The sequence below is a fragment of the Mytilus edulis genome, chromosome 10 (assembly GCF_963676685.1).
Source record: "Mytilus edulis chromosome 10, xbMytEdul2.2, whole genome shotgun sequence".
NCBI classification, from domain to species: domain Eukaryota; kingdom Metazoa; phylum Mollusca; class Bivalvia; order Mytilida; family Mytilidae; genus Mytilus; species Mytilus edulis.
The window spans coordinates 48557263-48580983 of record NC_092353.1 but is presented as its reverse complement, the minus strand read 5'-3'; the positions used below and the strand labels follow the sequence as shown (position 1 = coordinate 48580983).

Sequence of the window (23721 nt, the reverse complement as noted above, 5' to 3'; positions counted from 1 at the left end):
TTGCTTTGTCATTTCTTTATTTAATCTATCTGTGTATGCAAAATAATCTGAAATCAGAAAAGAAATAAATTACTAATCATAACTAACAATTAAGATGTATATCTTAGCAGATTCTATTACTTCCGATTATACCAATTTTAATTGAAATACGTATCATAAGCTCGCTTCATCAACAAGCATTATTTCAAATGTGTTATTGGCTATTGTTTTCTAGATGAAAGCTCGCACCGGTTTGGCTTTCAAATGATGATGAACAATTTCCTGCAATGATCAACCACTCTATTCTGTTTTAGGGGTCAATTTCTCCATATTTCACACATTTTTTGCTGACATGCGGACGAAATTCATCTATGTTTTACTCACTATAAATATATGGCGAACACACTACTTATGTATTGTCTATTACAGCTGTTCCTCCTTATAACTCAGTTTGTGCAGTATTTGGGTAGCGAGCACAGCCCTGCTAATGAAGTTCATTTAGTGTGTACATACACAAGCCTAATTTATCAATTGTAATATGTAAATATACGACGATACAGAGAGTATGTTAATGTTAAGAAATGGGAAGTCGTGCAATCAAAAGCTCTGACTAGCAAACTTTACATGTCTTAACGTATAAAGTGGTGACGTCCAAAATCACTTGTTATTGTAATTAATGTGTATTTTGACGAAAAATAATTATTTTTATTTCTGTACTTTTTTTGCTGTGATACAAGACATTAATTTTGCTGGATATAAAGAAAAAAAACAGTATACCTAATTATATTTTGAGGAACTTGCCTGTTTCAATTTTTATTCCGTCGACAAGGACAGCGACCAAAGCATGATACTTTTGTTCTCCTGAAAAGTAACATATTTTATTATATCAGTTGGAAACAGTGTATACCCTTTTTTTTTTAACCAATACCTAGTTTTTTTGTCAAGAAATACCTCTGATGTTGTACAGATGATTGCTTTCAATGCGCTAATCCAACTTTATCATTTCACACTGTATCAATGTTCTTTATTGAATTTCTGTGCATAAGAGTATCCGATTGCTGAATTATTCAAATTGCCAATTGTACAACGAAACTTCAATACAATTTTACAAACTAATATTCTATCAACAAATCAAAACCGACATTCACAATTGGATTCAGACCAAACAAACTTCTCTTACAGTACATACAGTAAAGGCCTGTTCCATCATATAAACTAAAAGTCATTTCCCGCTATAATCAAAATGATGTGAAAATAGCATATCGCAGAATTAGAAATTAATGAATAGATGCATGGTATCTGCAATTACTATTGAATGTATTCTGTCTTTTAGGGAATAAAAAAGAAAATTGTTTCTGTTGTTGATACTTTTGTTGTTATGACATATTTAGAAAAGACATTTGGATCAATATTTTATTTATCAGTTATGTCAAGACATTATCAAATGTGTGTCAATTTTTTTGTTTACTTGGAATCTATTGTTACTCTGTTTTGAAATCTTTGCAGATTTTAAAGACATGACTTAATTAACTAGAAGCTCTAAAGAGCCTGTGTCGCGCACCTTGGTCTATGTGCAAGCAACATATTAAACAAAGGACACAAATTATAGACGAGAATAGAATTCATGATAAAGTTGTGTTTTGGTAATGATGATGTGTTTGTCAATCTCACTTAACTGAAATTCTTTCTGTTTCCAATTGTCTCTATCTATAATGAACTTGGCTCGGAAGTTTCAGAGGAAAACATTTTGTAAAAGTTAAAAGATTACTAAAATTTTAGAAAAATGGTTAAAAATTTACTATAAAGGGCAATCACTCCTTATGGGATCAACTGACAATTTTGGTCATGTTGACTTATTTGTAGATCTTACTTTGCTGAACATTATTGCTGTTTACAGTTTCTCTATATCTGTAATAATATTCAAGATAATAACCCAAAATTGCAAAATTTCCTAAAAATTACTAATTCGGTGGCAGCAACCCAACAACGGGTTGTCAGATTTGTCTGAAAATTTCAGGGCAGATAGATCTTGACCTAATAAACATTTTAACCCCATATCAGATTTGCTCTAAATGCTTTTGTTTAAGGGTTTAAGCCAAAATCTATAGTTTACCCCTATGTTCTACTTTTAGCCATGGCAGCCATCTTGGTTGGTTGGCTGGGTCACCAGACACAATTTTTAAACAAGATACCCTAGTGATGATCTTGGCCAAGTTTGGTTAAATTTGGCCCAATAGTTTCAGAGGAGAAGATTTTTGTAAAAGTTAATGACGACGGACGACGACGGACGACGGACAACGGACGCCAAGTGATGAGAAAAGCTCACTGGGCCCTTTGGACCAGATTAGCTAAAAATGTGTTTTAATCGTTGAACCAGATATAACTCCAAATGTAACATGTGTAAAAACATATTTTAACATTTTCTTCAATTCTTTTTTTCGAAGCCAAAGCATGTGACGTTACTTTTTCTTGATCTTGCTACAAATAGACTTTTGAAAAAATATTGTCTTTTTCTGGAAATACCTTACCCTTTCAATTTACAAATAAAGGCTGTCAAATTTTGTATTAACAGTCAGTGCTTTATTCAAACAAATCATGGGAAAGGAAGGAACCAAGTCTTAACTGCGGAAAATCTCCCTTGGACTCAAGAATGTTGTATACCAACACATGGAATAACATAAACAGTACCAATTTTTCTGCATCAGATGCGCATTTCGACAATCAATGTCTCTTAAGTTATGCTCGAGGCCAAAATATTTCAAAACTCTCAAGCTCATTAAAAATATGAAGAGCTATAAACCAAAAGGAATATATTCTCGGTGTATAGTAATATTCTATCCCTTAAAATGCAATTAAACAATTCATAACATGTATCTAAAATTGAGAATGAAAATGGGGAATGTGCCAACGAGACAACAACCCGACCATAGAAAAAAAAACAACAACAGAAGGTCACCAACAGGTCTTTAATGTAGCGAGAAATTCCCGCACCCGGAGGCGTCCTTCAGCTGGCCCCTAAACAAATAAATACTAGTTCTGTGATAATTAACGCCATACTAATTTCCAAATTGTACACAAGAAACTTAAATTAAAATAATACAAGACTAACAAAGGCCAGAGGCTCCAGACTTGGGACAGGCGCAAAAATGTTTTACATATATGAGAAGAACATAACCCGTGTCATGCCAACCAATAAATGAATAAATGTGTTTAGTTCCGATGCAAAGACCCTATAAGTGAATCAATATTAACACCAAAATATGCAATCTTTAATGACCTGACAACAGTATCGTAACTATATCCCTTCTTAATAAGTCTATTCAAAGGTTTTGTTAGTTTTTGAGGTGAATACTGACACCTGTGTGCTTTATAAAGAATATTTCCATAAAAAATTGGACTTCAAATACCTGAACGTATAAGAAGTCTGCAAGTTGAGCTATATTTACGAATGATGTCCTTATACCGATGATAAAATTTAGTAAATGTTTTGACTAGTTTGTGATATCGAAAACCCTGGTGTAATAATTTTTCATTAATACATAAGTTTCTCTCGTTAAAATCTAAAACATTGTTACATACACGAGCGAATCGTACAAGTTGAGATATATAAACACCGTAAGATGGTGACAAGGGAACGTCACCATCTAAAAATGAACAATTAACGATAGGAAATGAAAAATCTTCTCTTTTATCATAAATTTCAGTATTCAGCTTTCCGTTAGTGATATAGATATCAAAATCGAGGAAAGGGCAGTGGTCATTGTTAGTATTAGCTTTATTTAAAGTAAGTTCAACAGGATAAATTTCTTTAATATACATACTGAAGTCGTCATTATTGAGAGCCAAAATATCATCAAAATATCTAAAAGTATTATTAAATTTGTTTATCAGATGTTGTTTCGATGGGTCTTTGCTTATTTTTGTCAAAAATTGTAACTCATAGCAATACAAAAACAGGTCCGCAATAAGTGGTGCACAGTTAGTCCCCATTGGAATTCCGATAATCTGACGATATACGGAATCCCCAAAGCGAACAAAAATGGTATCTAGTAAAAATTCAAGGGCATATATAGTATCAAAGCATGTCCAAATGACATAGTTTTTTTGTTTATTGCTACTAAAAAATGACCTAAAAGAGTTTGAACATATATATTCACATTCTGACTTTTTAAATGCCCATTTAATATGGTGTGTGAATTTTTTTCTTAATGAGAATGAGAGGCAATGTGGTATACAGGGTAGAAAATTCAAAAACTTTGAACAGATTTAAAATCACCAATATAAGCATGCAATTTATCAAGTACTTCCAACGAGTTCTTGACACTCCAAAAGAAATTAATTCCACTATTTTCGAAGGCCTTATTTGAACAATATATTATCAGGTTTTTAATAGTACCAAGTGTGCTGGTAGGAAGAATAGACAATTTAGTAGTGGAACAATGGCTTGAAGACAAAATATATCTATATTTGTAAGGTGTTTTGTGTAGCTTCGGAAGCCAATATATAGTTGGGACTTTCATTGTATTTGGCTATGCTTGTAAAGCGGTAGCTAAAAGTTTATGTTTGTTACAGATGTCGTTTTCTGAAAATGGAGTCAGTTGGAATGTTGGTGCATTGGTGATTTCTGTTTTCAGAACCTCAATGTAAAATTTACGTCAAACAATAATAATATTATTAGCAGCTTTATCGGCCGGGACAAAAACAAATTTCTTGGCTAGTTCTTTTAGTTTATGTTTGATACGAGAAATAGGTTTATTGTGGTTATTGTTAATAGTAAAAAACAAAATGTTCTTTAAAATGTTGAATACGTATATCAACTATCTTCATTACTGAATTAAAAAAAGAGTCCAAAGATTTTTTGTCAGCTTTTTCCCGTTTTATCCATTTTATACAGTAAGTATGGAGTGAGTCGTGGATGATATTACGACACTCATTCCAATTAATAATTAACGGGGGACGATATTTAGGTCCTTTACTGAGGAATGATTTTAACTCTCGGTCTTGAACGATGTTAAGATCCCCTGTAATAACATGGGAAATGGGTCCATAAATATATTCGGAGGTACTACAATTACATGAAGTATGTGTATTTTCACTGATATTAACATCTTTACACAATTGACTATAATTAAACACAAGTTTCCGGGTAGATTTCTTGTAAATATAACAAATTAGAGGTAGCTCAGTATTGTTAAGATATCCAGGAATTTGTTCTTTAACAGAATGGTCGTTAAAAATACCGGCAATATTTTCAAAATCAAAACCTTTATTGACATACTTTATTTTAATAAAGTGTTTTTTTATGATCTTCAGGGCGATCAATTTTGGGAAATAGTTTAGAATAACAATATGCCATAATAATTTGAACAATTTCATACTTAGGACTGCTATATGAAATTGTGTTGCAATCCTCCAAAATTTTATTTAACTTATTAACCGGTAATGAACAGAGTTTTGTTAACAGATAATGTCTGCCGTTGTTTTTTGAAATAGAAATTAGGTCCGAAATATTGGTATGATTGGTCCGAAATTTTCTTTGATTGCGATTTGTTCTACGACCGTGAGAACGGTTTTTACGAACAGCTAGTTTTAGAAACTATATCCAAAATGTTAACGGAATCGGTTCCAGATATATTACCAATTCCCATGATATTATCATTAAGACGGAGAGGGTAGACTGTCTGTAATTTTTTAATCCAATTTAATTCAATTATTTTCCGTGATCGTACAAACTTTGAATGAGATTCCCCAGGTTGCTTATTTACTACTTCTAAAGGTTGAACTGCTAAATATTTAAAAGGATGGTTGTGCTTCTTAAGGTGTTGGTAAATGATACTTTTGAATTTATTGGGTCTTTTAAAATGATACAGATGTTCTTGAGTGCGTTCAGATAAATATCGTCCAGCTTCTCCTACGTACTGAATACCACCACATCCCGGTTTGTTTCATGTGAGTAAATAAATAATACTGTTTGTTTTTCAAGTTATATCAGTTTCAAAATTCAAAGAAAATGTGCGACCAATAAACGTGGACCTTACTGTATTGTTGGTGGAAAGACGGGGACATGTAAGTCATTTTTTGGCATGACACTTATCGATAGAAGGGTAACCACGATTTTTATTGTTAAAAATGTTAGCGATGGTAGTATTTTTAGATAACCGATTTTGAAGATTGAGACGTGTAGATACCCTTTGAACAAGTTTAGTATTTAATATTTTTCCATTTCTAAGCTTCATAATTGTTTTTTGTTAGTGAATTATATAATAAAGGAATACTTACGCACACCCTGCTTTGCATTTATTATCATAGGTTCTGCCATTAGAACCACAAACAGGAAACTTCAATTTCGGACATGTGCATTTTCTGCACGGACAACGACCAGCACATTCTGCTTTGACATTCCTGGAAGTGGACATAATGATAAATCTAATTAAAATTTCCGTTTTAAATACATGAATGGCTTACTAAATTTGATTTATTCGAGATTAGGAGGAAAATGATAAGATACCAAGCAAACAAATTCAAGCTTGTCACATTTTTAAAAGTGAAAGAGGATCTTCAGAAAGACTGCGAAACTGTTATTAAAAAATGGAAAACAACAAGTTTTATAATTTATTGCGTTCGAAGCGCTTTTCTGGATTTACCTTCATCATAAACGCTCAAAGCCAAACATTTGAAATCCGAAGATATATAAGTACCGAAAATCGTTGAAGAGCTTTATGTCAAAAATACCTAAAATAAATAGCCAAATTCATCTAAAGCCAACTTTGCCTGAGGGAGTTGAAACCTTAGTTTCATAATAATTTCAAAATTTATAAACAGACAATTTTAGTAAAGTTTGTTAAATCGTGTCAGTACCGAAGCACTGATTACTGAGCTGATGATACCCTCGGGGACTGATAGTCCACCAGCAGAGGTATCGACCCAGTGATGTAAAAAATGGAAAACAACAAGTTTTATAATTTATTGCGTCCGAAGCGTTTTTCTGGATTTACCTTCATCAGGAACGCTCAAAGCCAAACATTTGAAATCCGAAGATATATAAGTACCTTTCCGTTTTAAATTTTCTTTAGAGTTTGGAGTATTAGTATTTTTGTTTTACTTTTTATACTTTTTTGTTATTTTAACAGTTTGGCGGTGGTGACAGATCTGTGATTGTTTCTATCTTTCAACGGACGATTTATTGTTTGGGATATTGTAAAGACATGTTTATATGTTTTAAGCATTTGAGAAATGAAATTGCAGAAGGCAGAGACTTTGTATTTTTGTAAGTTTTTTTGATACGACTTTCAAGGAGTATAATGGTTTGATTGCTGCCTATATTTGCCCTAGCTGTCAAATCTCTTAATAAAATTGATCGTATAGAACTTGTTGTATGCAGATATTATGGAGATTGAATATATTTCAAGCTTATCTACAATAAAACTCATGAAATCATAATAATTTATTACGCAGAGCAGGAATACAGAATTTCAGTGTATATTTGTATGTTTTTATATCAATATATGTATAAAAACGATTTTGATTAGTTGTTTGTTAAAGGTTACAAATTCCATACATACGGTTTTGTGTAAAATGCAATAAGTTTGTGCAATTTTCAACGCGTTTGAGTCTCAAATATAGAAGTCATGCAAATACCAGTTGAATAATTTACCAAGGTGTTTATTGGCACAACTGATTTTTCGATAACTTTAACGTTTATTTTACAGATATTAAGCGCTATAAAACCAGGTTCAATCCACCATTTTCTACATTTGAAAGTGCCTGTACCAAATCAGGAATATGACAGTTCTTTTCCATTCGGTTGATGTATTTTATCAATTGATTTTGCCATTTGATTAGGGACTTTTCGTTTTGAATTTTTCCTCGGAATTCAGTATTTTTGTGATTTTACTTCTTTCTACTTATTTAATTTTGGTTTGCAAATTTTGTTTATGCTTTCAGCACCACTAATGAGTATTATTTAGACGAGACATGTACGTGTTTGTTTTCCAAATCAATAAGTCTACTATCTTGGATGAGTTTTTTGGACAGTGTATGTTTTGTCCATGTATATTTAACATTAAGATCTCAAATATTGGGAAAGAATATTCGACAAAGCAGCAGCTGTTTTGTAGAATGATTTGCCAAGTGATCTACTGAACATCCGTTCTGTGAACGTTTTAATGAAAAACCCGAAAACTCGTTTATTCAGACATGCTTTTTCTCTGTTCTTCTATTCTTCTATGTCATTGTATTTTTTTTGAATATATGACTAAATATTTTTGAATTGTAACTTACTTTAACTTGTACGGTTTTATTGTCTCCTTCATTTTACCATTCCAATCCCCCCCTTTTTTTTTTAACTTATTCATTAGCAGAAAATATAGTTTTGTATGCAATATATATGAAATCGTATTTATTCTATAACATCATTTTTTCATCTCTTAAAAGTTATTAGTGTTTTTTTTTATATGCTAAATGTTTATCATGGATTTTCTATTTGTAGGTAATACTTATTATATCGGACTTGATACATGTTAAACAAATTGAAAACAACACGTTTCATAATTTCATACGTCCGAAGCGCTTTTCTGGATTTACCTTCATCCGGAACGCTCAGTCCACAAAATTTAAAACCCGAGGATGTACAAGTACCAAAACCGTTTAAGAGCTATATGACAAAAATACCTAAAATAAGTAGCCATCTAGGGTAATAGTATTATTATATTATGCGCTGTTATAAATACTGTGTAATAATATTGTTATTGTCTGTCTACTATAGTTTACCTTCAAACTGTTTAACTGTAAAAGCTGTATGTGGATTCATATTTTTGAAATATAAAATAATGTATCTACAGTAATGCATCTGATAAATGACATACTTGCAGTTTGCTTCACATATACTATCATATGTAATTCCATCAACACCACATACAGGTCTACCTAAAAGACAACCAATCTTGGAACATGAGACGTCACATGGACACTTTCTATTGCATTTAATCTTAACATCTCTACAAAAAAAATTTGATATGTGTTCATTAGAATTATTTAGAATAAGAGCAGTTGATGAGTAAACGTCAACAAGAAAGAAATCAAACAACATAACCTGAGTTAATAGACATCACCAACACCGTAGAGAAGTGTCATTCAATATAAATACATACATAATGTATAAGACATTAATATAAATATCATTTATTTTAGGTTGACTTTTACAATATAAATGTTACATTATATAGAACTTCTACAAGCGACATTAAATGTTGATCGATGCTTGTATTTATAGATTACATTGCAATGCACTGAAACACCTCGTCAATTAACACGTAATTATACTTAAAATATGATTGTATTTCTATGTTTATACAGTATTAATTCTAGAAGTGACAGTCAGTTGTATAAGAAATTTAATAAAAAAAAAAAGAATTACTGGCATCAATCTTTGAAGCCATTAATAAAATCTATTTGCAAGTATATATAGTCGTTGCATAGGGGAAAACTTATCTCTTTTAAATTGCAACACATCTCTTTTAATATTGATTTTGCATGAGAACCAATCCAAATATTTTTGGTGGATAAAAAGCAAATATACGTTTTTTTCGACCAGAAAAATTAAGTGAATATCCATAACATAACACATGAACAGGAAATACACTTTATAAGTTAATCAAACAGCCCTTAAATGATACACACATATATGTTTTCTTTAAAAAGTTAAACAACAGAAAAGGATAAAAGACTATTTCTAACCAATCAAAATATTGGACAAACTGGTTATAAATCTAAAAAATGGATAACTTTTTGTATTTTCTTTCCATGTTAATTGTTATATTTGCTATTATTGTTATTGTCTGTTTATCATTTTCGCCTTTAAAAATATTTAACTGTGGAATCAATTTTATTAGTGTATCCACCATATATGCATTCTATCAATGACTTACTTGCAGTTTGCTTCACATCGAGTAGCATATGTTCTTCCATCAACACCACAAACAGGTTTACGCACCAGACAACCTATCTTGGAACAGTTGGGGTTACATGGACACTTTCTATTACATTTAATCTTAACATTCCTACCAAAACAAATGTATATTAATCATTATGAACAGATATATCATGTTAAGGAGGGGTATTTGCAAAAAATACCAGTCGAGAGAATGTAAAATTTCACGAGCCGTAAGGCGAGGGAAATTCATTCTCAAGACTGGTATTTTTCGCAAATACCCCTCAATAACATGATATATCTGTTTAATTACACCGAATGTTAATGTACTAAAACGCATTGATGATCATGACGTTACAAGCGTCCAGTCGGATAGAGTATTTTTTGGCAAATACCACGGCAGAGAGGGTAAAAAAGGCATATCCTTTTAGCAAATATCCCGGCGGCGTTAAAAATGAACGATATTCATTTGAAAACAGTAAATTGGTGAAAAATACACTGGCTATTAACCAATCAAAACCCCGGATTCTTACATAAGGTGTAATTATTAATGATATACTTAAGTGAATATCCATAACATAGTTCAAAACATTGAAAAACCTATGTGCGTGTTGTAATATCATCCAAGGCATATTACTTGATGGAATCTCTTGAATTTTAGAATTTCGTGTTAGATAACTATGTTTTATTTTGTTCAGTTGTTCAGGGGCCATTTCAATGAAAATATCCTTGGATATGTCCTAAGATATGTCTCAGGACATTATTTAGGGAGGTTTTCATATTTCGTGTCCTATAATCTGATTTGTCTCAAAGTGTTACAACTTTGAAATGAGATCCTTATGGTCGATATGTTTTTTAAAGGATTTAATACCTATACCAAAAATGTGTTAAACAAAAAAAAACAAAAAAAAACGTTTTCGTTCAGACAGACAGACAAACTGACGGAGTCGAGTGCTTTCTAGAACTTTTTTCGCCGTTCGACAATCAACCAAGAGGATACTCTGAAGTGATTTATCTTTAACAAAACAATCAGAAACATAGTTCGTGTTGCCATTCGGATTATTCTTACTGATTGATACTGTCATTCAGAAACATAAATGGCTGATGAATAACGGGTCATAATCCCAAAAGCTAGGAATAGATCATAGGACAGCATTATAAGTGGTCAGTTCATTGAGGTACAACAGATTATATAAAGGTATACAGAAGAATCAGATTGCCTTAAATCAGATTACGGAGAATTCATTTAAAGAGTTTCTGTAACTTTTTTTTAAAGGGGTTGGAGAATTTGTACGTACTGACATCTTGCTCTACATCCGTTTTGGTATGTCTGTCCATCAGATCCGCACACAGGGTTTCTTCGTTTTGAACACTTTCTACATGATTTGCCAGGGCATGGACACTGTCCCCTACATTGTATCTTGGCGTTCCTAAAAACAGATTGACGATTAACAAGAAAATGAATTTACCGACAAAATTACTTAAACCTACATCCAGTTTCTACCAATTAAGTTCGTTTTGCTATTATTTGTTTTTATGTATAGCTTTTGTTTAAGGCTGTGTGTGTTTTTCATTATTTTCCTTTTCTTATATAAAATATATACATATATATGAGGTACCGATTAAAATCAAATCGTACTTGCAGCGTACAGCAATGCATCTGTTTTTGTAAGTGTTGCCATCCACTCCACACACTGGATTACTATTTGTGTGGCATTTACATGGACAAGGACATGCCTTTCTACAATTTACTTTTATTCCTCTGAAAACATAGTTATTGAACGATTAATATGCTACAATATTTCAACAGTAGACGAGACAAACTAACATTTATAGTGAGAAATGATAAAGTGTTCTTGCCAATATACCACACCGTTTTGTGAATCTTTATTCAAGCTTGAAAAAGAGTTTTTTTTTGCTTTATAATGCACTTTTAGTGTATTAAAGCGTTCGGGCGTATTTTATAAGTGCAGCTTGAGATTTTGTAATAACGGAAATGTAAGAACCATATAAACTTGTTCTGCAGCAATCATCGCTGGCTTATTAAATGACTGCAATCATCAAACTTGATCTGTTTACAATAGGTTATTACAGCTTATACGAATGAATAACATGAATATGAAACAAAAATAATTCAATCTTTTAACGGATTAAGATAAATCATCAAATTACTTATTGTCTGTTTAGCCTTCTATTTGTCAGAGCCTTGTGTTTTAGCAGGTTTGTTCTAAATTTGACACATGTGGGCACATATGTTTACTTTTACTAAAATATTTTGTCGTCTTTTCAAAAATGATTTTTATATTTGGTGGGTTTAAAGCCGTATAATTACCCCAACTAGATGTTCATTGTGTGGTGCTGTCTCGAGGTAAACTTAACATCATTTTCATATTCTTAAATATCAATGGAGATACTGCGCTATTTTACCAATCTATTGATATTCGTAAAAACAGACACAAATAACACAAATTCCGAATTAGACAATTTACTGTCTTTTTAATAACATGAGCAACACGACGAGTGCCACAAAGAACCTATCGGAGTATATATACTAAGATCACCCCCAGTTTTTGGTGGGGTTTGTGTTGCTTAGTGTTTAGTTTTCTATATTATGTTTTATGTACTATTGTTTGTCTGGTTTTTTTTCTTTTTTAGCCATGGCTCTGTCAGTTTATTTTCGAACTATCAGTTTGAACGTCACTCTGGTAATTTTCGCCTCTCTTCTCTGTACACTTAAAAGTAAAAGAACGCCCATCTTATATGACTGTTCACTCACTGAACGTCATCTTACAATAAACACAAGGTCATATCTCAAATGAACTGCAAGAACATGACGGATCCTTACATATTTGTTTTATCTAGTTCTAGGCAAGATGTCGATCTTTCATTGACCACTGGTCATATATCTGATATTTAGAATGAAAAATCACGGTCACTTCATTATTAACTCTCTGCTAAGACAAACGATTTTCTAAGATATACTTTGCCTGATGTCGCTGATACCATTGTTTTTAATCACCGTTTTGTTTGGTCGTTATGGGATTAGATGCAACATTGAATTACTATCTCATCAGAATAATCTTGTCCACTATGTAATTTTGGTGACTAAAATATTTATTTTTATTTCACTAGAGAATCGGAGACGGCGATCGCACGGACTTTATTGTAGTTACATACAACCTAATCTTTGGTTGTAGACAACACGATGATTAAAAATATATTTTAAGTATTAGATGACACAAATGTACCAATAAATGAACACTTACAATCGTCTGGCTACGCATAGATTTAAATGTGTGTTTCCATCAGCACCACAAACAGGTCGTGCCCTTTTAGAACATCTCCTCCCTGTAACAAAAAATGATATCGAAAAAGGATTATGAGGTAAATATAGACTATAAGAATAACAAATAGAAATGAAAGTTATACATCAATTTATAAGAAACACAATAAAACAAAGTATTCAACGCTTCTCAAAGAAAACGTAGAAATATGTCAAATAATAAAGGGAGAAAAAAACCGAAAAACAAAACAAAACAAAAGGGAAGGAAGGGAGATAAAAGATAAAAAGAAGCAAGTAAAAGACGGGTTTATACAATGATGAATAGGTGCAATTATAAATGAAAAAGTAAATTCGTATATAACTTCCAACTTCAAACCTTATATATGCTTTGTGTGGCTCTTTTAATTTGGTTTTCAGCAGATACATTTACTATTTCATTTTATTTAAACATTTCAACCTTAACATCAATTTCATTTGAAACGATTTTTTTTCTATTTTAAAGTTAAAACTTCGACTTCTTAGAATTGATGGATTTTTCTGAAAAGGTTATACTTACAAGGAGGTGGAAGACCTGAAATTATACAAAAATGACACCTATATAATGGTTCAATAAAATTAACGGTACCAATTTTCTTGCACCAGATGCGGTTCAAGTGTCAGTTGAATAAATACGAGTACAAATATATACCCGAAAAGAATACTACATTGGTCTGGAGTTGTTTTTTTTTTATATTTAGGTAATATTTCTGTATTCTTTTTTGCCCTTTGTTCTCATTTTTTTAAATTATATTTGAGCAACCAATATATCTCATTATTATTGATATTTATGCCATTTGTTTATTCGTTATCCCTCCCCATCATTATCTATTCTGTCAACACAATTTTGAAAAAAATTACTCTTTCAAATACATGAATGGTATGTGAGTTTATCAGATTAAATTTTCCGCCAGCAAAGTAGTAATAATAAAGATAATATTAACTAGTTATGAAACAAACCGATCGACTAAACTAAAGTATTGTTAAACACATAATATTTCAGTAAGTGTTCTACAACTAACCTAAGGCCGTACGGTGACCTATAGATGTTAATTTCTGTGTCATTTGGTCTCTTGTGGAAGGGTTGTCTCATGGCAATCATACCCTATCTTCTTCTTTTTTCATATATATAAAAGATGTTTTAATAAACCAAATTTTCATAAAAATGGAAGCATTTCAGAAAAATAATCATTAAATACGTTTCAATTGCTTTCATCAATTATTGAGTGAAACAAACAAACTTACCGGGACCAACAGGTGGACCTGAAATTACGAAAAAAAAATTAAAAAAAAATCTCATTTCAACACAGTTGACTTTTTATTGCATTAGTTTATATCATTAAAAATCATCATTTGAATAATTATTAATCGCTGTCAGTTAATAATTGAGAAATAAAATATACTTACCGGGACCGAATGGTGGACCTAAAATTACGAAAACAAAATATAAATTTCATTTGAACACAGTTGAGTATTTAATGGTTCATAACTAAGAAGTGATGAACAACGTCATTCTTTTATAAAAGATACAAGTCGTATGTTGATGTGGTTCATAAGTAATTCTCTTTTCTTTTCGTGTTTATTCAGAGTAGACTGATGGTTTTCCTGTGTGAATGGTTTTACACTAGTCATGTTGTTTTTCATTTGGAAAATTCGCTTAGTCTTCTCATAACAAAAAAATAAAAAGATGGTTAGATTCAACTTCGAAATGTAAATCCATTATTCTTTAGCTATCAAGACATTATCTTACACATAGATCTCCGTAAAGTGTTAAAAGGGCATATCCATTGAAGAAAATACCTCCTTAGAGAAAATAAAAAGGTGATATCACTATTCCTATACCTGGCGATTGTATTTTAAAAAATATGGTCAATATGACACGCGTCTCGAATGAGGAAGAGAAGGAGACATTGGTCGATGACAAATAGGAACATATGTGTAAATAGATACATATATAGATAAATAATCTGTATTTCAAGAGGATAATCCCATTAGTTAAAACTAATCTTTATATGTGCTCATCAATCACACAGGTAGTAAATAGCGGTTGACTAAAATAAGGAATATTTTAAAAAACTAAATGATCATGAATAATGAAACATATTATTAAAAATCATCATTTGAATGAGTATTAACAGCTGTCAGTCAATTATTGAGAAATAAAGTATACGTACCGGGACCAAATGGCGGACCTACAATAAGGAATATAAAATAAAAAAACTCATTTGAAAACAGTTGGTTTATAAATAAGAAGTGATGAACAACGGCATTCTTTTATTAAAGATACAAGATGTTTGTTGGTGTGGTTGATACGTGTTTCTAATTACTCGTGTTTATACAGATTAGACCGTTGGATTTCCTATGTGAATGGTTTTACACTTGTCATGTTGGTTTTCATTTGGAAAATTCAAAGGTGGTTAGATTAAACTTTTAAATGTTAATCCATTATTCCTGAGCTATGAAGACGTTATCATACACAGACCTCTTAATGAAACGTTAAAAGGGCATATCCGTTTTTGATAATATCTCCATAGCGAAAATAAATCACTATCCTATACATATATAGTTATCAAAGTTACCAGGATTATGATTAAGTACAGCAGACGCGCGTTTCGTCTACATAAGACTCATCAGTGACGCTCATATCAAAATATTTATAAAGCCAAACAAGTACAGAGTTGAAGAGCATTGAGGATCCATGATTCAAAAATCCTATACCTGGCGATTTCATCTAAAGATATGAGCAATGCGGCACTCGTCTCAAATTAGGATAAGAGGGAGACATTGGTCAATGACATTTGGAAATATGTGTGCTTATCAGCGACACAGGTATAACATATAACAGTCGACTAAACAAAGAAATACTTAAACAAACCAAATATCTATGCATATTGTAACATTGCTAAAAAATCATTATTGAATAGGTTTTAATCCCTGCCATTAATTATTGAGTGAAACAAATTAACTTACCGGGACCAATCGGTGGACCTGAAATCACGAAAACAAAATACAAAATCTGATTTGAACACAGTTGATTGTTCGATGTAATGGTTCATATATACATAGGGATGAACATCGTCATTCTTTTGTAAAATGTACACAAGACAATTCATATAAAGACAACATGGCCAATGTCCAAAATTATTAATTTCACTAAGGAAATGATTATTTGCTATGGTCCTAAGATAAAATTATATTTTAATTAACTGTTAAAGAAGGCCATACTTGTATCATTTTACTGAACCAAATATGAGGTAAAGCTATTTCATACGTGTTTTGCGTCTAACGAGTCTTCTTGTTGTTGATAATTTTCTATGTTTAAATCAAAACTGCAACTGATGTAGGTGCTGCTGCAAATTGCATCAGACAAATATGTTTTTTTATGAAATGACAATTTTAAAAAGATTCTTTGAACTACGTGGAAAAACCACACAGTAAATTTGCCTACACGAAATTTCACTTGCAAACATTTATTGTTGCACTTTTTTTTCAAGACTCAGGGTTATTTTAAACTTGAAACATTGTATAGATTCCACTCTGGATGTCTATTATTTGTTTTGTTTTTGTGTCGTCGTGGTCCTATATCCCCAACCTATTCACTTATATATCTAGTGGTTGTCAAACACATGCAAATTGCACCATTTGATAAGTATACACAGGTTGAGACCTTTATGTACAAAGTGCATACACCCAATTTCCTTTTTTATTCATAAAATCATTACAATTTTGCAAAAATGTAATACTGGCAATTCGTATCGACAACAGATCTCTAGATTACAAATAGTTTTATATATATTATTTTATGGTGAGTTGGAGATCAAACTGTTGTATATTGTATGAAGCAATTACAATATATATATACTTACGGGGAGGGGGAATTGGTGGACCTGAAAAGATACGTATTTTGTTATTAACACACATACACAGACATAACTAGAAGATGCTCTCGGAGTCGTGGTACAAATGTTGAAACACAAGTTTTGAAATTTTGGGGATGGTACGCCGACTGACAATTCGCAAAAGTGTATAAGGTATGGATGGATAACGGTCTCCGAATTAAATACTTTCTAAATCAAGGGCGTTTTCTATGGAACAATAATTGTTTTAAAGACAAATTCAGGAAATACTAATCACTTTAACATCATATATCACAATTATTTTCAATTTTGCATGGTCAAAGAGAAGTTACGGCTCAATAAAATCAGTCTCGTCTTGAAGTATTTAATTTATTCAATTTAATTTACTGCTCTAGTTTTAGACCAATAAGCTGCATTATTAAACAAAATTAGAAAAACCGAATGTACCCACATGAAAGAGTAAGCAATACACAATATATTATTTACTGTTTAATGTTACAACCGGTTTGAAGTACTTGATTTTTGGCGTAGAAACACTAATTCGACCCGGTCAGAAAAAAATACAAGGCAGAAATACATAATTTTATGTTAAATCAAATAGTTCCTATGTATAGCTATAACTTTTTTCATGAGTAAACGATTCGAGTTAATTAGTATCAAATGAAAACATAAGAACTAGGGAACACTATAGAACCCTTAATGAAAGTTTGAGATTTCTATATAACTCTTGTGGATAGTTTCGTTTGAATATTTGAAGAATACTAAAGAAATTTAAATAGGCATATTTTCATTATAAAATCAGTTTTTTTTCAAGACTCGAGGTTATTTTAAACTTGAAACATTGTATAGACACCACTCTGGATGTCTATTATTTGTTTTGTTTTTGTGTCGTCGCGGTCCTATCTCATTGCGCTACACCACAGTCTATTCACGTATATATCTAGTAGCTTTAAAACACAAGCATATTGTACATTTTGATCAGTATACACATGTTTAGATCTATATATGCACAATTCATACACCCAATATCCTTTTTTATTCATAAAATCATTACAATTTTGCAAAAATGTAATACTGGCAATTCGTATCGCCGCAAATCTCTAGTTTACAAATAGTTTTATACATATTGTTTTATGGTGAATTGGAGATCAAACTTTTGTATATTGTATGAATCAATCAGAAAAATATATACTTACGGGGAGGTGGACCAAGTCTCTCTGAAAAGATAACATGTTTTGTAATTAACACACATACAGAACTTTTGAGATCACTGCTTTAAAGTCAACTAGAAGATGCCCTCGGAATCAATTGGGCAAGTGTTGAGACAAAGAGTTTTAAAATTTTGCAGGTAGTACGCCGACTGACCATGCTTGAAAGTGCGGATGGATAACGATCTCCAAATTGAAATATTTTCTTGCAAGTGCAGGGCATGCAGGGCAAGTGCAAGTGTTGAGACAAAGAGTTTTTTAATTTTGCAGGAAGTACGCCGACTGACCTTGCGTAAAAGTGCGGATGAATAAAGATCTCCGAATTGAAATATTTTGGATAAAGAATTTTTAAGGACAAATTTAAGAAGTACTAAACACTACATTAAAACGTCATATACTTGTATCACACATATCTTCAATTTTGCATGATCAAAGAGAAGTTGCGGCTCAAGGAAATCAGTCTCGTCCTTAAGTATTTAATATATTCAATTTAGATTATTGCTCTAGTTTCAGGCCATAAAGCTGCATTACAAAAAAATTTAGAAAAACCAAATGTACCCGCATGAAAGAGTAAGCAATACACAATATATTAATTACTGGGTGATGTTACAACCAAATTTAATTGGAGAATATATATTTTGTTATAATTCTCTGAACATAGCTTCCTTTTTGTTTACTACCGAAGTTCTGGGAACCAGTGCGCTCTAATACTTAAATAAAGGTATGTTGAATTTTGCAGGGCTAGTCATCAAGTCTTTTTTAAAACTTAACTTAAAAAGAAATAGCTACGAATGCACCGATTTTGTATCAATCTTGGTGTGCTTTTTATTTTCATTTAAAATTCATTTATTGTGCAATGCATTTTACAATTTCACAATATATTCAAACATATATATCATGTATATGTTTATTGCATTTTTTTCTGAATTTTTTTAACACCTTAATTGTGGGTTTTACTTTGGCGCTTTAACGTCATATTTTTCTCTCTCGCTAACAGGTAATTGCAATGCGCTAAATGGTCCGCTGCCGTCCCGACATATTTTCATATCGGTATTATCATTGAATATGACTGGTGCAATATGCAACACACGCAAAGAGTTCAATCCTGATGAAGCACAAAAGTACTGTAGTAATAGAGTTGTCATCGTTTGTCTATGTGACTTTTTGTGTTTTTTTCATGCAGGTGACGTGACTCTGTACTTATACATACCGTCATTGTGTTATTGTGTCATGGTAAATATTTGTTTATATATCTGTTTGTTTTTATAGTGATTAAGATAATAACATAACGTGGACTGCTGTACCCCTATTTTTGACATTTTCACCTATTCTGTCTGTCTGTTTTGTTCACGCATTGTTTTCATAATCCACTATTTTCTGCATACAAAATGTCTATACCAAGTCTGGAAAAATGACAGTTGTTGTCAACTCGTTCGATGTGTTTGAGCTTTAGATTTTGCCATTTGAAAAAAAGGACTTTCTGTTTTTAATTTCCCCACGGAGTTCAATATTTTTGTGATTTTACTTTTTGGCGATTTGACGGTAGCAAATGTAGTTTAACTGGTGACGCGTATAGCCAAATTGACGTTGGCAACTCTTCAACTTAAGTACGGATATATCGAATTTAATGCTTTACAAAACGAAATAATACGTAAGGGCTTGAAAAATATATAAATTTAAAATAAAATAAAATTCCTCAAAACTTCTAGAACGATTTGGGCGCAAAGACGTCATGTCTAAACGTGAAGCCATACAAATAAAAAGTTACAAACTGAAGGTCATAAAGTTAACTGTACGGTTCCAATTTGAGTGAATTCACATTAAAAATACAAATTTGTGTACCACTTGATAACGCATATAAATTCAAATGCACTTGTTTTGTGTTTATTACAGGGCGAAGACCACATACAATAGCATGTCCATTTGTAATCATGTTGATTAGATAGGTTATAAAATAGAAAAATGTTCAAACTGCCTTTATATAAGTTCGTTTGATATGCAAGCCTGTTTAACTTAAGCATCACAAAGAAACGACTTTAGTTGCCAATGTTAAAAAAGATTTTTGTTAAGTTTTCAGCCAACAAGAAAATATGATTCAGAATACAAAATACGACTTTAAGATTCATCTAAAGGAATTGAAAAATATAGCCGTATTAACACCACAAAATCTACTTTGAGTAAAGATAAACTCATCCATCTAGGAAAGCGTGACAGGAGCTAGATATATAAAAGTTAAAGAAATCTATGATTAAAAAAATAAAAAAATAAACTAAAGTGTGATGTGCAATTTGTTCCTGTCTGCAGAAGATAGCAAAATAAAGACATGAGTTTCACTTGATACGGTCCACTCAGTTCAACTCACCTATTGTTAGTAGATACCTATTGTTCATCTATTGTCCATTTAATGCATACAGCTATCAACATGTGTTATATAAGGGAAGCTTCTCAAGACGGACGAAAGATACCAGAGGGAGAGTCAAACTTATAGATAGAAAATAAACGGTCAATACCATGTCTAAAAAGAAAAAGACAAACAGACCAATAGTAGTACAGAAGACACAACATAGAAAACTAAAGACTAAGCAACAAGAATCCCACCAAAACTTGGTGTGATCTCATGTGCTCCGAAAGGGTAAGCAGATCCTGCTCCACATATAGCACCCGTCGTGTTGCTTATGTTATTTGCAAAATTCTTTTCCAACTTAGTTTATGTTGGCACCTTCTTCAGGAACGAAACAAAAAGAATAGCAAAACCTAGATAATAGAAAGTTTTCTGAAATTCTAAAATAATAAATAAAAACATTTATCTAGGTAAAGCCATGCTCTAAAACTTTCCCAGATGCACAGGTTGGTCTGGACTCAGAGTGAAATTTGCAGTGTAAAAAACACCCCGCTCGAACAAAACTATCGCAATTTTGCCGTTTATAGAAATGCCAGAACATATTTTTTTCAGTATAAACAAAATCTTGACAATAGAAGACCGTTGTGAACGGCAAATATCTTAAATTATGTTTTTATACTGTCTGCTTCTAAGCAGCCGATAATCTATCTTAAAGAAAAGCCAATAATGCTTATTAAATATGAAAAAGTTCATAAGCAACACTTACAATGTATAATAGCTTAATAAATGACCAATACTTACCGTTCTGTGAAAGCACAAATCTACAGCTGATAAGCAGAATTAAACCAATACAATACATAATGTTATGTTACTGCTAGTTATAACGGCCTGCAAAATGACATGTATTTATGAATTATAATACATTTTTAACTATCAAAACAAAGCTATGCATAGGAATGAAAGGATATATGGGGTTTAAACCAACGAGCAATATTTCATGCTACACTTGCTATAATTAAAAAGAACAGGCCAACTACATACTAGTGCGAAGAGTTACTGCTTAAACAAAAAAAAACCTGGATCTTACCACCTATTGAAACATATGAATTATTTTGAGGCTCTTGAAATTCTGAAAAGTTTAGCGTAATGCGTTATATATCTTTACATGAAAGGAGACCTTATTTGCCTAGTAAAATAGAGTATCAATTAAATTAATTAATTAGATTAAATTATCACAGACTCTACATATAATAGGCAATATGGCATTCAATAATTATTTTGTGTTGTTGGTTTGCTGTCTCATTTGATCCCAACTCAATCTCTGTATATTCAAACTTTATGATAAATATGCACATGCTAATTTTCCAATCATATAAGTAAATGCATAAAAGGTACTTTCATATACATATACAATCTTTATAATCAGCTTTGAAAAATAAATACAATATAAAGTAAAGTTTATGCAAAACCAATACCAATATAAGAAATGATTGAATATTACTTCGACCAAATTGACAAATGTTACAACATTAATACAAATATTATTAATCGTTGCGACATAATATAATTAAGATATTTAGAACAACCATACCATGCAAAATTGAATATCTATATGTAACTTTTATTAATATTTGCTGCCGATTTCTTAATATAGGAAAAAGACGAAAACCTACGTTCCACCAACCTAGTGTATGTCTTTAAAACAATCAACAAAGATCAAACCCGTTAAATATATTATAACAAGTTTTCGGTAAACATCTGCAAAAAATTAAGGTTACAATGGCCAACAACATATCGAGAGGACAATAAAGGGAAAATCGAACATTTATTCTATTAATATATTAGTACTGATATAACATAAGTACTGAGATAATAATATTCAAGATAAACTAAGACACAGCTTTAAATTCATCCGTTTTAATAGATACCTTCTAGGCTTTATCTTGCAGAATAGATATTAATCGTCATTGACTATTTTTAAATCTTGAGTTTTAACACTTCTATTACCTTTTCTATGATATATATTCTCAATTTAAGACTCGAAGCCTTGTTTACTTTCGTCTCCATTTTTTATATTTAGTAGACGAATCTCTAATCTATTATACACAGCTACTTTAGTACAAGTAATATGTTGTCTGCTCTATGGCCGGGTTGTTGTCGCTTTGACACATTCCCCATTTCCTTTCTCAATTTTATTGATGTACAGTTGGTAAAAGAGGGACGAAAGATACCAAAGGGACAGTCAAACTCATAAATCTAAAATAAACTGACAACGTCATGGCTAAAAATGAAAAAGACAAACAGACAAACAATAGTACACATGACACAACATAGAAAACTAAAGAATAAACAACACGAACCCCACCAAAAACTAGGGGTGATCTCAGGTGCTCGGGAAGGGTAAGCAGATCCTGCTCCACATGTGGCACTCGTCGTGTTGCTTATGTGATAACAAATCCGGTAAATAGTCTAATTTGGTAGGTCACATTCATGAAAGGGAAGGGAATTGTAGTTACGACGTAAGGAACATATCCGATAGCATTTGTGAAACGGTTATTCCATAACGGTCAACCAACTCGCATGGCGTCCATAAAATTTACGAAGGGATGATTTCAACTTCACCATTTGGAACTCTTGGTTTAATAGTTGGTAAGATGCATATCAAATGTACATCTTCCACTTCGTACTTGTATGGCTTTATAACTATTTCGATTTGAGCGTTACTGATGGGTCTTATATAGACGAAACGCGCGTCTGGCGTCCTAAATTATAATCCTGGTACCTTTGATAACTACTGTAAAGCTGTCTATGCATCTTTCGAACTGTACATCAAGATTACTTGTACTAAAGTAGCTGTGTAGTTCACTTTAAATTTTACTTTAACTTTAATTGTGTGGCATGTGTACAGTGAAATGCAGGTTGAACACTAATATTTACATTCACAACAGCCTACCTCAGAAAGATGCTTTTCCCTGCAACTGTTTTACATAAAGCTCAGACTTGTGTAAACATTCGTTCAAAATTCTCCCATTGTAATTCTAAATTGTTATACAAGCGAACGGATCTAGCTTTGCATGATTCTTGTTAAG

General features: G+C 31.8%; 1 protein-coding gene across 1 annotated transcript; it reads right to left on the bottom strand.

Moving 5' to 3' along the window:
- Positions 1–23721, bottom strand: LOC139491372 (serine protease inhibitor dipetalogastin-like). The gene is made up of 17 exons (XM_071279014.1): positions 23586–23721; positions 21434–21520; positions 18280–18300; positions 17093–17113; positions 16197–16214; positions 15401–15418; positions 14634–14651; positions 14472–14489; positions 13747–13761; positions 13174–13255; positions 11547–11669; positions 11206–11337; positions 9906–10037; positions 8844–8975; positions 6259–6381; positions 781–840; positions 1–47 (listed from the first exon to the last, which is right to left on the bottom strand). The coding sequence occupies exons 2-16, from the start codon at positions 21489–21491 to the stop codon at positions 786–788; spliced, it is 966 nt and encodes a 321-aa protein (XP_071135115.1). The 5' UTR covers positions 21492–21520; positions 23586–23721; the 3' UTR covers positions 1–47; positions 781–785.

Bases quoted from the DNA above. Each gene is read 5' to 3' on its own strand.
- LOC139491372 (XM_071279014.1), bottom strand. From the start codon at position 21,491: ATGTATTGTATTGGTTTAATTCTGCTTATCAGCTGTAGATTTGTGCTT. The intron at 18,301-21,433 runs GTAAGTATTGGT...TTATCTTTTCAG, and splicing joins ATTTGTGCTTTCACAGAACG to AGAGACTTGGTCCACCTCCC. The intron at 8,976-9,905 runs GTAAGTCATTGA...TTTTTTTTGTAG, and splicing joins CGATGTGAAGCAAACTGCAA to AGATGTTAAGATTAAATGCA.